Raw genomic sequence first — 13,938 nt, 5'->3', positions numbered from 1 at the left:
TTGATTTTTTTGTCGCTGCTGCCTCCAAATACGAACCGTTTCCTCCGCTGATATGCAGCGCTTTCTTGCGCTAGATTCAGATTAGTTGATTTTCTTTTTAGCAATATGGACTGCTTGAGGAAAGAGAGTTGTTAAGGGTTCTTTTACAATACTTAGTGGAGGAGGCGGGCGGTTAAATGAATAAATGCCACATTCTAAAACTTAGCCCTAGGATATTGATCGAATGGCTCGGGACATGCGTGTGCATGAGTGCAGATAAATGGCTGTGTACATATGATACGCTGCCCTTTTATATATTATAAATTTACACGTATAATTTTATATATACATATACGTGTATAAACTTTATATGTATATATGTACGGACATGTATTTTGTTTGGATCATACGTACGGAACAGTGATCACACGGGGAGGGAGAATTGTCAATAATTTTTGAGGGAGCAAGGGTAATATATATTCACAAGTCCAAAGTGAAAAAGATTAGATAAAAGGTTTTCTGAATCAAAATTTGGATAATAAAAAATAGCCATAATATAAACGTACGCAATTCACTCTTAAAAATTCACTGGATTGTTTCTAGCTTTGACTATGTTGGAACTAACCACCACTAAACCGAAACATGTCCAATAATGTTAGTACACTAATCACAACGTGGAACAAGTTTGGATATTAGCTCCTTGATCACACCGGGGCAGCTCCTGGATAAATGCTCAAATCCATCGCTTCCCATGGCGGCGTGAAGGTTGGCCGGCGAGCTGAGGAACACCAAGCACGCCTCCTTGAGGCCTCGGCAATGGTGCTGCTCAACCAACGCGAGCATGGAGGCGGCGGAGGCGGCTTCGATGTGCCTGCGTAGCTTGTCTTCGTAGAGCAGCTTCAGCCTCTTCAGGTCGTACCTGTCCGCCGCGACGAGCAGGTGCTGAGCCATGGCGGCCTCCTCCGAATACGATCCTCCTCCTGCCGCTTGTCCGTCGTCCGCTCCGCCGGGCGCCGGCAACGCGTCGGTGTACACGAAGCGGAGCAGAGCGGAGAACACCGGCGCCTCCATGTCGTCCACGCGGATCGCCTCCGAGTCCGACGACGACGCGGCGGCCGCGGCGGTGGCCTCCCTCATGGCGCCGAACAGCTCCGCCCTGAAGACCGGCGACCGCGCCGCGAGGACGTACCGGTGCGCGCGGAACGCCTCGCCGCCGACCTGGAACGTGACGTCGGCGCCGTGCTTGGAGTCCAGAAGGTCGCCGAGGTGCCGGTGCAGGTCGGACGGCGGCACCACCGCCGCGAAGTCCGACGGCGGCCTGTCCTCCGCGCGGAGCTCCGTGGAGACGCCGACGTCGCACCTGATGGTGAACTTGTCGTCCACGATCGAGCCCTCCATCAACTCCCTCTCGGCATACTTGCTAAAACCATACCCGATCCCCTTCCTGCTGAACACGAATGGCTCTGTGGTATGCACAAACGCCGGCGGCGTGGGCTCGCCGTTGAAGAACAAGCTGAACTTGGCAAAAGCCTTGACGGCGACGATGACGTTCTCGTCGATGGAAGGGTAGACGGCCATGTACGCGGAGGCGTCGGCGACGTCGCCGTTGGGGTAGTATCCGATGCGCCATAGATGGCCTCCCACGGTGAAAGGGCGGGAGTCCATGTAGCAGCCATTGGGGAGGCGGTCCTTGGTGTGGGAGTAGCCGTCGATGTGGAGCAGGTGGTGCCCGGTCACCGTGCTCCCGACGATGGCTGACTCCGTGGGCTTCGTCGTGTCTCCGGCCATCGGCGTGGATTCGGAGGTGGGGCGGCGGCGGTGGCGGCGGCAGACGGCGAGAGAAGAGAGAGGAGACGAGGGGTTTTTGTAGTTTCGCGAGGGTTTCTATGAGCGGATGACAGGTGGGACCGTCTCTGAAGTGGAGACTGGGGGCGAATCCACTGGACGCTCATTAGGCCACCCGCAATAGTTGTCTATAGGTTCTCTACAAGAGATCTATGTCAGCATATTTTCCTACTTGGAAGAGATTAAATAAAGAGAGAGAGTAAATCTATCTACTAATCTGGAGATAGTCTATAGAGAAAAACGAGACAATGGATGAGAGAGCTATAGATATCCATGTAGACATACTATTGAGGTGGTTTACTATTAATCTAGTCTATTGCTTAGATGTACATGTTTTGTAGAGAGCATCTTATTTTACCATTGCGGGTGCTCTTAGACGTTTCGTATGTTTGGAGGTGGGTCTTGGGAATCATCTCCCATGCACATAAAACGGAGCGGTCCATTAGCACGTGATAAATTAAGTATTAGCTATTATTTTAAAAAAATGGATCAATATAATTTTTTTAACAACTTTTATATAGAAATTTTTTAAAAAAAACACATCATTTAGCAGTTTAAAAAACGTGCATGCGGAAAACGAAAGAGGAGTGTTGAAAACTTGCTCTTGCAAACACACCAGTCTACATCCTGTGCGACGTATCGTCTCCGACGAGGTTCCGTACGGACGCCCGGACCATCGCCTCCACCACCGTGACTCTTTCAGTCCCGCTGCCACCATCCGACCTGGGCAGGCCGCAGGCACCTCGCCGACCTCGTCACTAAGAAGGCGCTAACATCATGCCGACGAGGCGTTATGGTGTTAAGGGCAAGTTTTATTAAAGGGTAGTTGTCATATCTAAATTTTATTCATGTAAGATAAGAGGTGATATACTCCCTCCATACTCATAAAGAAAGAAAGTCGTTTAGGACAATATTTAAGTCAAACCTTGGGAATATAAATCATTAATAACTCTTAAGTTGTTGAGTTTGAAAATATAAAAGTTATATGAATAGATTAGTCTTGAAAAATACTTTCATAAAAGTATGCATATATATCACTTTTCAATAAATATTTTTATAGAAAAAAGAAGACAAAGTTGTCTTTTGGAGACCGAGTCGCTGTCCTAAACGACCTCCTTTACGAGTACGGAGGGAGTATACAATACTCCCTCCATCCTATAATATAAGGGATTTTGACTTTTTGCTTGCACTGTTTCACAATTCGTCTTATTAAAAAAAATTAAAATTATTATTTATTTTATTTGTGATTTACTTTATTATCCAAAGTATTTTAAGCACAACTTCTCATTTTTTATATTTGCACAATTTTTTTAATAAGAGTCAAACAGTGCAAACAAAAAGTCAAAATCCCTTATATTATGGGATGGAGGGAGTACACCACATCTACATTAACACTACCTATAGTATACTAACCTAAATAATTTTATTTTATTTATTTGTCCAATCCCCTCTTCCTTTTATCTCCTTTTTCTTAGGTTTGATGCAAAGGTTGCTCCTTGTATGAGGGGTGGTTCACCTTCTCTATCCTAACTTATTTCTTCCACCTCATAATTCAATCATATATAACTTTTTTAGGGGCACCACATCAAGCATCATAGTACTTGCCCTAAGGGCGCATAGGTGCATTGCATTATTGTACGCAGGGTTCAAAATTTCAGAATTTTCGGTTCTATCGGACCTGATATGATATTATTTCAGCCAAAATTTTAGATATTTTAATATTTTTTGTGAATTTGGTAACTTTTAAAAAATTTGACCAAATTTTGTTTTAAAAAAAAGGCAAACAATTCCGGAGTAGAATTTCCAAAATTTCAGAAATGGAGAAAACGAAATATTAAACCCTGATTACGGGATGGTCGTCGGTGTTTAGGGTGAGTTATATATTTGGCCGGATGATGAAAGACAGCGCTGCCATAGCGGTCACCACAGTCGACTGACATTTTGAAAGCCCTTTGGCACGATATTATCTCGCCCAAATTTTTAATTTTTTTCTAATTTTTTGTGAATTTGGTTGGGATGTATTCAAATTCAGTCAAAACTTCGAAAATGCTCAGTACCGGCCGCGCGCGCCATGCGATCGAGCCGCGCGGATCGAACGGCTATCCATCGGGCTATGACGTAGCCGTTGGATATTATTCAACGCAAATTCTCCTTTCTCTTATTTCTTCAAAAGATTTTTTTTCTCATAAACTATTTATTTAATCTATGATCTGATTACACCACTAAATTTATTACAATTAAAACTTTACAACAAGAGTACACATGATTATATTTTGAAAAAAAATATTTTAGCATTTTTATTCAAATTTTTTTAGAATGCTGCATATGGTTCTTTTGATGTTTCAACCAGTAGTTTTACGATGTTTCCTACCTATCTATCGATCTATCTATCTATCTATCCTTGAACTCCTTCCCAAATATTTGTCCCAAGGTACAAGATTGGCAGATTGTCCCAAGGTACAAGGATTTGCACTTGAACTGTTTGCCCCCTCTGCAAGGCAGATTGGCAGGCCTACCTAACTTGTTGCATTTGATCCTTCTATTTTTAATTGTTATATCATGTTTCCTTGTAACCATCTAGTTACGCCTCAGTATTCGTGCACTCTGTGCAAGTATCGACGGTCGCATTCAAACTTAAAATCTGAGAAACATCTTGGGTAAAACTTGATTTACAAATGGTTTGAAAAACTTGACACCTGGGTCGGTGCCTTGTGAAAGAAAATGAGTTTTAAAAACAAAACTCGCGACACAAGGCCATTCCTGGGCGGGATGCTTGTGCGGTCACTTTAAGGACCGATTCCTTTGGAATTACATCCGAACATATAACAAGTGCGACCACATGGGTGGAATGGGACACCCCTAGCTGAGTAACTAGCTAGGTGTTGATGCGAAAAAAACACACTAGCCTGGAAGATCTGCTTAACTCCAGTGCAGGTCCTAAATCTTACTTTCGGGTTCAAAGACGTGCTAGTTGATTTGATCCTGCAATCAACAAGAAGGAAAAAAAAAGATAGCCGATCGGCTAAGGGCCGATGACATATCGTTAATCATTAACCCGATGTTATTGACATTAGATCGGCAATGAAGATTATAGCAACATAAAGTTAAAACGATATATAATCTTTTTCTCGAAATATATTTAAACCATGTGATTGGAATAGATCGAATAGTAAGTCGAGACAGTATAAATCACTTATGTTTAAAAGTACTTTAAGACGAAGATTATATAGACACTCATAGCATAGCCGATCAAATAGATCTAACATGTATCGGCTAATACTCCGATACCACCCTATATCAAGATATTAAAACAAATAAAATATATCAAACAGTAAGCCTAATATACTTTAATGCTATAAGATCTTAATATAAAGGGTAGGTTTAGCATATCAAGTGAACATGTAAAGATTAAAGGTAGCTAAATCAGGTAAGATCGGCTGAAACCCCGATACTATCTCTATTGATGATCATAAGACGAACTAGACATTATGGTTATGAATATTACTTAATAGATCGAACTCAACCGATGTAGTATTAAGCATAAGAATAAACACAAGATCTAAACAAGTTGATGAACACCTCTATGAGATGGTACCGATATCGCAGTCTCGTTGGAAGTGGTTCGCACCGTTTTTTCTACGACACGCTCCTGTAAGATGCCATTGTATAGCGGTGCCGGATTGGGGTGTGACACATATTTTGGAAACCCTGTATTAAGGGAATTCGTTTTATTTTTTGTTCCACAAAAAATGTTTCACCTAATGTACTCACAATGTTTCACTATGTATAGATCTAATGTTGTAGTGAACTGAAACATTCTTTCGCTATTTTACTGAAACATTGTTTTTAATATAAGGTGAAACAACGCCCGATTTAAACGATTGAAACATTTTCGATCTACTTAGCGAAACAATTCCAATATACTTTGTGGAACATCGTGTAACATTTAAAAATAATTCAATAATAAGCTAAAAAAATTTTGTTGGAATATATGCATGTGTGGTCTTGTTTTAAAGATTTAATTGCAACGAATTTAATGGTGCAATCGGATTATGATTTGGATAAATAATTTAAGAGAAAAATTAGTTTAATAAAATTGCTCAGCAGTTAACCCACCGTACAACAAAATCAATCAGTTTCTTTCACGTAAACAAGCTCACAGCCATTGCGTACAAGGATAGAGCAGCATGCACACCGGAGCTCGTCATGGACTCCAACCACCGGCGCCGGAGTTCAGAGCCAGGGCCGGTGCAACCAGCTGGCCTCGCGCGTCCTCCTCGTCCGATCTCACGAGAAGAGACCGCGCGATGAACGAGGCGACCCTGGATTCGGGCTTCGTTATGTAGGGGCTGTGAGACGCAACGCAAGCGAGATCAGTTCGAAATGAGAAAGAGGAGACGAAGAAATCGAGTCGGAGAAGGCGTGGGTCGGGACGGACAGGACAAGACGAGGCGAAGCTGACAAATCAACACGTGAATTCTGATCCGATATGGACACGCAAGGACTAACGAAAATCTACTAGAAAAACATCTTAAATTTTTATAATAGTATATATAGAGAGATAGCCACAAGAAGAGGAAAGGAAGGAGATTAGATTAGATTAGCGACGAATTCGTCAAACCCATCATCTCCTTCGCGCCGTCGTCGACCACCATCACCATGCCGACACCCGAGCCCTCGACCTCCGCCTCCGCCATCGTCTCCGGCACGGTGACAGGGCACCACGTGCTCACCATCGACGGCTACTCCCGCACCAAGGCGAAGCTCCCCACCGGCCGGTTCACCGCGTCTCGCCCTTTCACGGTGGGAGGACACTCCTGGAGCATCCACTACTACCCCAGCGGCGATCGCTCCGACACCGCCGGCTTCATATCCGTCTTCCTCGAGCTCAACCCCGCCGCCGACGCCGCCGCCGCCGCCGGCAGCGGCGGCTCCGAGCCCGTCGACGCGCGTGTCACGTTCAGCTTGCTGGATCAGGCCGGGAGGTCCGTGCCGTCCCACACCATGGCCACGGATCTGCACGACTTCGCCGCCACCGGCTTCGGCTTCGGTCGATTCATCGAGAGGTCGTACCTGGAGCAGTCGGAGCATCTCAAGAACGATCGGTTCGCCATCCGGTGCGACGTCGTCGTCTTCTCCGACGAGCTCCGTGCGGAGGCCCGCACCGCTGACGCCGCAGCTCTTTCCGTCGCGGTGCCGCCGTCGGACCTGAGCCAGCATCTCGGCGGCCTCCTCGCGGCCAAGGAACTAGGCGCCGACGTCACGTTCCTGGTCGCCGGCGAGACGTTCACGGCGCACAGGTGCGTTCTCGCGGCCCGGTCGCCGGTGTTCAGGGCAGAGCTCTTCGGCCCGATGAAAGAGAGCGCCGCCACGGCGGTCATCACCGTCGACGACATCGAGCCAGACGTGTTCAGGAACCTGCTCACCTTCATGTACACCGACACGTTGCCAGAGACAAATCCACAAGAGCTGGAGGAAGAAGAAGAAGACGACGACGACGACTACGAGGACGATCAAGCTCAAGCTGCTGCAATGGTCGAGCATCTGCTCATCGCGGCGGACAGGTACAACCTGGAGAGGCTGAAGCTGATCTGCGAGGATAGGCTGTGCAAGCACATCGACGGCGAGTCCGTGGCGACGATCTTGGCCTTGGCTGAGCAGCACAGCTGCGATGGGTTGAAGGAGGCGTGCTTCCAGTTCCTCAGCTCGCGATCGGCTCTGAATTCTCTGGTGGCCACCGATGGCATTGAGCATCTAGCTAGATGGTGCCCCTCTGTTCTCAACCAGCTCATGTCCAAGGTTGCTGCTCTTGTTCCTGTTGATTTCGTCGTCAGGGAAACAAGATAAGTTAATTAGCATGGGGTATCAGTGGCATTGTAATATGACATGTTGTCATGTTATGGTCTGGAAGAAAATCTGGAGGTTTCTGCAAATACTAGTATAGTCTTACCCTGAAATTAGACTCAATGATCTGTTTTATTTCGATCTTGTCATTGCATTCTTTTGGGATATTACTGTTAACGTCAAGGAAAACTACTACTGTAAGAATTATAAACAATTGCTTGTCGGCGTTACGCACCCGTTTGCCACTTTGTTCTCAACTATTCCGATTCCAGCAAACACTGTTGACTTTTTCTTTATTTTTTTGTGTTTCTTCTTTCTCCATTGTTGTACTGTATCTCTACTGAGCGTACATCTGGTAAACTGTGTTTTGGGGAGAGTGATTTCATCCCTCGAGACGATATCCTCTCGTTTCGTACATGACACCTAAATAGTCAGTAAAAAAATTATTTTTTTTTGCAAACATAGATTAAAATAAAAGGAAAAAAAGTACGAATTACACTCCCGAACTATCGCGGTCGTCTGAATTACCCCCCTTAACCACAAAACCGGATATTTTTCACCCCCAACTATGCAAACCGGACGAATTACCCCCCTCGGCCCAATCCACGGTGGTTTTGGTCTACGTGGCGTACACGTGGCAGTTCAGTCAGCGTTTTTTTAATTAAAAATTGTGGGACCTACATGTCATACACTTCTTACCCTCTCTCTCTACTCTCTCTCTCTCTTCTCTCTCGCGCAGCGCGCACGGCGAGAGCGTGGGGACGGGCGGTCGGCGACAGCGGCTCGTAACGGCGGCGGCGCGGAGATGAGGCGAGCGCGCAGCGGGCGGGCAGGTCGAGGAGTACCACCACGCCGAGCAGGTCGACGAGCCCCACCACGCCGAGCAGGACAACCACCACCGCGCCACGCAGGACGACATGGGCAGCGACGGCGAGGAGCTCCAGGGCGAGCGTGGCGGCGCGCTCTTCCTCCCGCCCTTGGGCCCGGTCGGCATGGGCGGTCCGTGAGGTGAGGCGAGCGCGGCGGTGCGGACGGCGCGGACGTCGGCGCAGAGGCGGAGGCGGCGGAGGAGCGTGGCGGCGGAGGAGCGGACGGCGCGGACGTCGGCGCGGAGGCAGAGGCAGCGGAGGAGCGTGGCGGTGGAGTGCTTCGCCGCCACGCTCCTCAGCTGCCTCCGCTCCTCCGCCGCCTCCGGCTCCGCGCCGACGTCCGCGCCGGCCGCACCACTGCGCTCGCCTCACCTCGCCAACCGCCCACGCCGACCGGGCCCAAGGGCGGGAGGAAGAGCGCGCCACCGCCGCGCTCGCCCTGGAGCTCCTCGCCATCGCTGCTCATATCGTCCTGCTCAGCGTGGTGGGGCTCGTCAACCTGCTCGGCTGCCACCGGGCTTGCCTCACCTCCGCGCCGCCGCCGCTGCGAGCCGTTGTCGCCGACCGCCCGTCCCCGCGCTCTCGCCGTGCGCGCTGCACGAGAGAGAAGAGAGAGAGTAAGAAGTGTATGACATGCGGGTCCCACAATTTTTTAATTAAAAAAACGCTGAATGGACTGCCACGTGTACGCCACGTAGACCGAAACCACCGTGGATTGGGTCGAGGGGGGTATTTCGTCTGGTTTGCATAGTTGGGGGTGAAGAATATCCGGTTTCCTGGTTCAGGGGGTAATTCGGACGACCGCGATAGTTCGGGGGTGTAATTCGTATTTTTTCCAATATAAAATATATCACTCTACAAATATGCAAGTTTAAATTCAACTTGTACAAGTTATAACGAAATTAACAAATATAGTTGCGAATGTATAATAACTATTTTCAGTTTAATTTGTTCTTTTTATTGCAACTTGTAGAAGTTGAATTTGATCTTGTCAATTTTTTCAAGTTTTTTAATAACTATTTAGATGACATGCAAACAACGAGGGATGTCCCCTCGAGGAATGAAAATCAACATCATGTGTTTGGCTCTTATCTGCAATTGTAATTTTGTACTGTACCTGTACTTATGAATTGTGCACGTGCACTTGTGAATCAATCCAGCAAATTGTGTGCTTGCCTCGTATTGCTATTTGCTGCATCCATTACCTGTCATTGAGATTTAACCGCAAACTCAATGAAACCCTTTGTTGAGTCCGGTGGTGCTCACACCATAAATTACGGTTTCAACAATAAACCTCTGAACTGTACCGTTCATGTTGAGTAAGCCAAAGGGAATTACCGGTTTACAAAGTGGTGTATACTGTGTATAGAGGCAATGGATGTAGTCATTGCGGCAATGATGTAGCTCCTTGTTTATCTGCACCTTATACTGTTGTTTGGTTTAATTTATCAAGAAGTCTTCTTCCATGAGATTTGCTTTGGTCCAACAAAAAGTACCTCGTGGTACCGGTACATCGTGGTACCAAATCGTTTGTGATCGTTGGATTTAGCAAATGCCCATCCTGCCAGCTAGATCCAACGATTGGAAACGATTTGGTACGATTTGTGATCGTTGGATTTAGCAATGTCCATCCTGCCAGCTAGATCCAACGATCGGAAACGATTCAGTACCGTGATGTATTGGTACCTTAAGATATTTTTTGCTGGACCAGAGGTAATCTTCTTCTTCCATAGTTTAGTTAACTCTTTCGAAATGGATAGTTCAGTGCTCTCTGTTACTCTCTTTGGCGACGTACTGAGAATTATTCCCCTAAACTCTGCCTTTCTATAACAAAATGCTTGATTAAAAAATACAAAATAAAATGACTAAGTAGCAATATAAGCTAGTTGCTGAGAGCCCTCTATTTTGCTGGTTTTAAGACCCTGGGATTTAGCAAAGCTGGTATTCTTTTCTCCTAAAGATGAAGATTAAGTTTTTTACGCAAAACGAGATGGTATTAACGTATGATTGATTCAATTTTAATTATTACAAACTTGAAAATTAGATTAATATGATATTTTAGAGCAACTTTCATATAAAAAGTTTTCGCACGAAACACACCGTTTAGTAATTTAAAAAGCGTGTCACAGAAATCTTAACCTTCATCAAACTTTTGTTGGAGAAAAGTAGTGACTTTTATTGATTGTTACTCTCGAAATATATCTTATAGATAAATTAGTTGGCAATAAATTTGAATCAAATTAGCATTCAGGCACCAGGGAAAAAAAAAGAAAGAAGAAACAACAAGTGTTCCAGAGTGTAACAACATTTAGGAGAAGAAGCACATTTGGCTGAAATTGTTTTAAATTAAGCATGAATTTGTCCTCCTGAACAACCTTACATGCTACCGAAACACTTTCAAGCTTTAAGGCGCAAGTTTTCATTTGGCTCCAGATAGAAGTTGAGAGCCCCTGACAATGAGCTCCTTGACAAGAGACGGGCAGCTCTTGATCAGATGCTCGAACCCGTCGCTCGCCATCACCGCGACCATCGTCGCCGTCGAGTCGATGAACCGGAGGCACGCCTCCTTGAGGCCACGGCAATGGTGCTGCTCCGCCAGCGCCATGAGCGTCGCCGCCGAGCCCAGCTCGACGCGCCCGCACAGCTTCTCCTCGCACAGCCGCATCAGCCTCTGCATCCCGTACCTGTCCGCCGCCACGAGCAGATGCTGCGCCATCACCACCTGCTGCTTCGTCTCCGTCTCCGGCAGCTCGTCGGTGTAGACGAAGGCCAGGAGGGCCCTGAACACGTCGGCCTCCATGTCATCCACCTCCACCACGGCGTTGCTGCCGCCGCTCACGCTCTCCTTCATCGCGCCGAAGAGCTCCGCCCTGAACACCGGCGACCGCGCCGCGAGCACGGACCGGTGCGCGGGCACCTCCTCGCCGGCGACGTGGAACGTGACATCGGCGCCTTCCATGGACTCGAGGAGGCCGCCGAGGTGCCGGCGCAGCTCCGGCGGCGGCACCTCCACCGCCACCACCGGCGCTGTCCGGTCCTCGACGCGGAGCGCCCCGACGACGGCGACGTCGCACCGGATCGTGAAGCTGTCGTCCCTGACGTACCCCAGCTTCTCCAGGACCTCCGCGCCGATGAACTCGTGGTAGCCGAATCCGGTCTCGCTGACGGTGAAGCCGTGCATCCCCGCGTCAAGTTTGCAGGACATCATCGGCTTCCCCAACCGGTCGAGCAAGCCGAACGTGGCCCGCGCCCTCACCGGCTGCTTGCCGCCGGCGACGACGAGCTTCAGGTACACCGCGACGAAGCCGGGAGGAGAGGCGCGGCTGCCATTGTGATAGAAGAGAAGGCACCACAGGTGATCGCCGACCTTGAACGTGCGTGACTTGATGAACTTGCCGGCGGGGAGCTTCTCCTTGATGTAGGAGTAGCCCTCGATCTTGAGGATGTGGTGCCCCTTCACCGTCCCGCCGACGATCGCCGACGACGACGAGTAGGGCGGTGGACGGGCGCCGCCGCCGTCGTCTGATCCGCCGGTGGCCATATGGACGACAGAAGCAGTGGCGCAGGGCGACGACGAGATCGGCGACGGCGAGGGAGATCGATCAGCACCGGATTCGGATGCCCGAGAGATTTTGTCGTGATAGGTTCGATTTATAATTAGTTAGTTAATCGTGTCTTTGCGCGTCTTGGATTACTTGTAATCGCACATCTTTTGTATGTCCTGATCCGTGTGACTTCGTGAGGGCGTCGGCCGTGAACTCGACGGTCATTTTTTTTTTGTTCAGACGCCGCCGGCGTCTCTGCTGTGGCGACCGGAGAAATCGGGCAAATCTCCGGCGATCGACGGCCATCATCGCGTGCCGAGCTGGGCTTTTCAGGCAGAGGCGTAGCTGCTTAGAGCAAGTATAATAGTAGGTTATAAGTTGGCTAAATGCTGAGGCGGATGAGAGAAGAGAGGAGAAGCGGGCTGCAAACTTATAGCCGGCTTGGACAAAAGAACCAAGAAACTATGTGAGAGAGATAAGTGGGTCCTATGTTAATTATAAAGAGCTAACTATTATATTGGTAGGCTGAGAGAAGGCTATAAAGACTCTTATAGTCAACAGGTTGGCTGTATGGCTATATTATTAACCTTGCTCTTATCAGCTCCGCCGTGGCGTGACATGATTACAACTCTGAAAAACTAAACGTATCCGCTTATTAGAGCAGGTACAATAGCAGGCTATAAGCCGGCTATAACCATATATCGAAAAGAAAAGAGAAGAGAGAGAAGAAAGCGGGCTACAGATTTGTAGTCGGCTGCAACATGGATTCTAAGATGTTATGTGTGTATGAGAGATGGGACCGGGTATTAATGATGTAATATATTTTTATAGTTAACTATTATATGAACTAGGAAGGAAGCCCGCGCAGTTGCGCGGGCAATTTATTTTTTATTTATTAAAGAACTACTGAAAAAAAGTCATATATCATCATAACTAACCATAGATTACCTCATATCTTTACCGTAAAAGAAGGAAGTATTTGTACCGTGAAATATTCAAAGGTGGGTGTGCACACGTTTATATGCTCGCTTAGGATTGCCTTTTACATTATTAGTTAAAACAATATTTTCAAGAAAATTGGCGAGGGTGTCATGAAGCAGCGCTATGGCAGTGTGGCTTCTTCGTCAACCTCGTAAAGAGTGGTCGCTACATACATGTATAATTTGAGGAACACCTTAGGGCTACGAAGAAAGAAACAGAAAACTACCAGATGGGGTGAACCATATATGCACTCTTCTTTTTTGTTTTTGGCATCTCTTGTGTATGTACGTGCATAGAGAGGGATTAGCTGGTTTTAGGAGCGAGGGCTTACCTGAATAAATCTAATTGAATGGTTGAAAATAATGGATTCACCGGTTTAAGTGCAAATCGATAGCTAGATATTTTGTTTTTTCTTACAATTTTTTTTTACATTTTCTCCAATTTATTAGAGCATCACATGGCATCTTCCAAGTATTAGAGCCTAATTTGAATACAACTCGAAATTGCACATATTTTTACAACTTAAAGCATATTTAATTAATAAAGGGTTTAAATTATTATTTTGGTTTTCCATCTAATCTAAATGAGAAGAAAAAAGAAAAAATAAGGATGTGAGACCCGGTGTGTGTACGTTCATAGTACGATACATAGGTACATATTTTTTCTTAAGGAGGAATACCTGCGTACGTACTGTATGTACGTAGGTACGTACTTTTCTTAAGGAGGAATACCTAGGTAGCTATGTGCATGTATATTGGCTGGTAGTGGCAGTATGACGTGAGCCTTTTTACAAATAAATTTAATTATTAATTTTTAAGATAGATCTAATGGTTGAACATAATGGGTCTACCAGAATAAATGAAAATCGATGGTCG

General features: G+C 46.9%; 3 protein-coding genes across 3 annotated transcripts; 1 reads left to right on the top strand and 2 right to left on the bottom strand.

Moving 5' to 3' along the window:
* Positions 1-642: 642 nt before the first annotated feature.
* On the bottom strand, positions 643-1,767 carry LOC4348666 (BTB/POZ and MATH domain-containing protein 3). Its single transcript, XM_015758171.2, has one exon. It carries the CDS (start codon positions 1,765-1,767, stop codon positions 643-645), a length of 1,125 nt encoding a protein of 374 aa, XP_015613657.2.
* A 4,647-nt stretch (positions 1,768-6,414) lies between these two features.
* Positions 6,415-7,799, top strand: LOC4348665 (BTB/POZ and MATH domain-containing protein 2). Its single transcript, XM_015758169.3, has one exon. It carries the CDS (start codon positions 6,484-6,486, stop codon positions 7,669-7,671), a length of 1,188 nt encoding a protein of 395 aa, XP_015613655.1. The 5' UTR covers positions 6,415-6,483; the 3' UTR covers positions 7,672-7,799.
* Positions 7,800-10,956: 3,157 nt separating this feature from the next.
* On the bottom strand, positions 10,957-12,129 carry LOC107279092 (BTB/POZ and MATH domain-containing protein 2-like). The gene has a single exon (XM_015758168.2). It carries the CDS (start codon positions 12,076-12,078, stop codon positions 10,957-10,959), a length of 1,122 nt encoding a protein of 373 aa, XP_015613654.1. The 5' UTR covers positions 12,079-12,129.
* Positions 12,130-13,938: the final 1,809 nt, after the last annotated feature.

Source organism: Oryza sativa, chromosome 10, assembly GCF_034140825.1.
Source record: "Oryza sativa Japonica Group chromosome 10, ASM3414082v1".
Lineage (NCBI taxonomy): Eukaryota > Viridiplantae > Streptophyta > Magnoliopsida > Poales > Poaceae > Oryza > Oryza sativa.
Note: the sequence above shows the minus strand (reverse complement) of the source record. Positions and strands in the feature narration are given on the sequence as shown.

Coding starts and splice junctions, on each gene's coding strand:
- LOC4348666 (XM_015758171.2), bottom strand. CDS start 1,767: ATGGCCGGAGACACGACGAAGCCCACGGAGTCAGCCATCGTCGGGAGC.
- LOC4348665 (XM_015758169.3), top strand. CDS start 6,484: ATGCCGACACCCGAGCCCTCGACCTCCGCCTCCGCCATCGTCTCCGGC.
- LOC107279092 (XM_015758168.2), bottom strand. CDS start 12,078: ATGGCCACCGGCGGATCAGACGACGGCGGCGGCGCCCGTCCACCGCCC.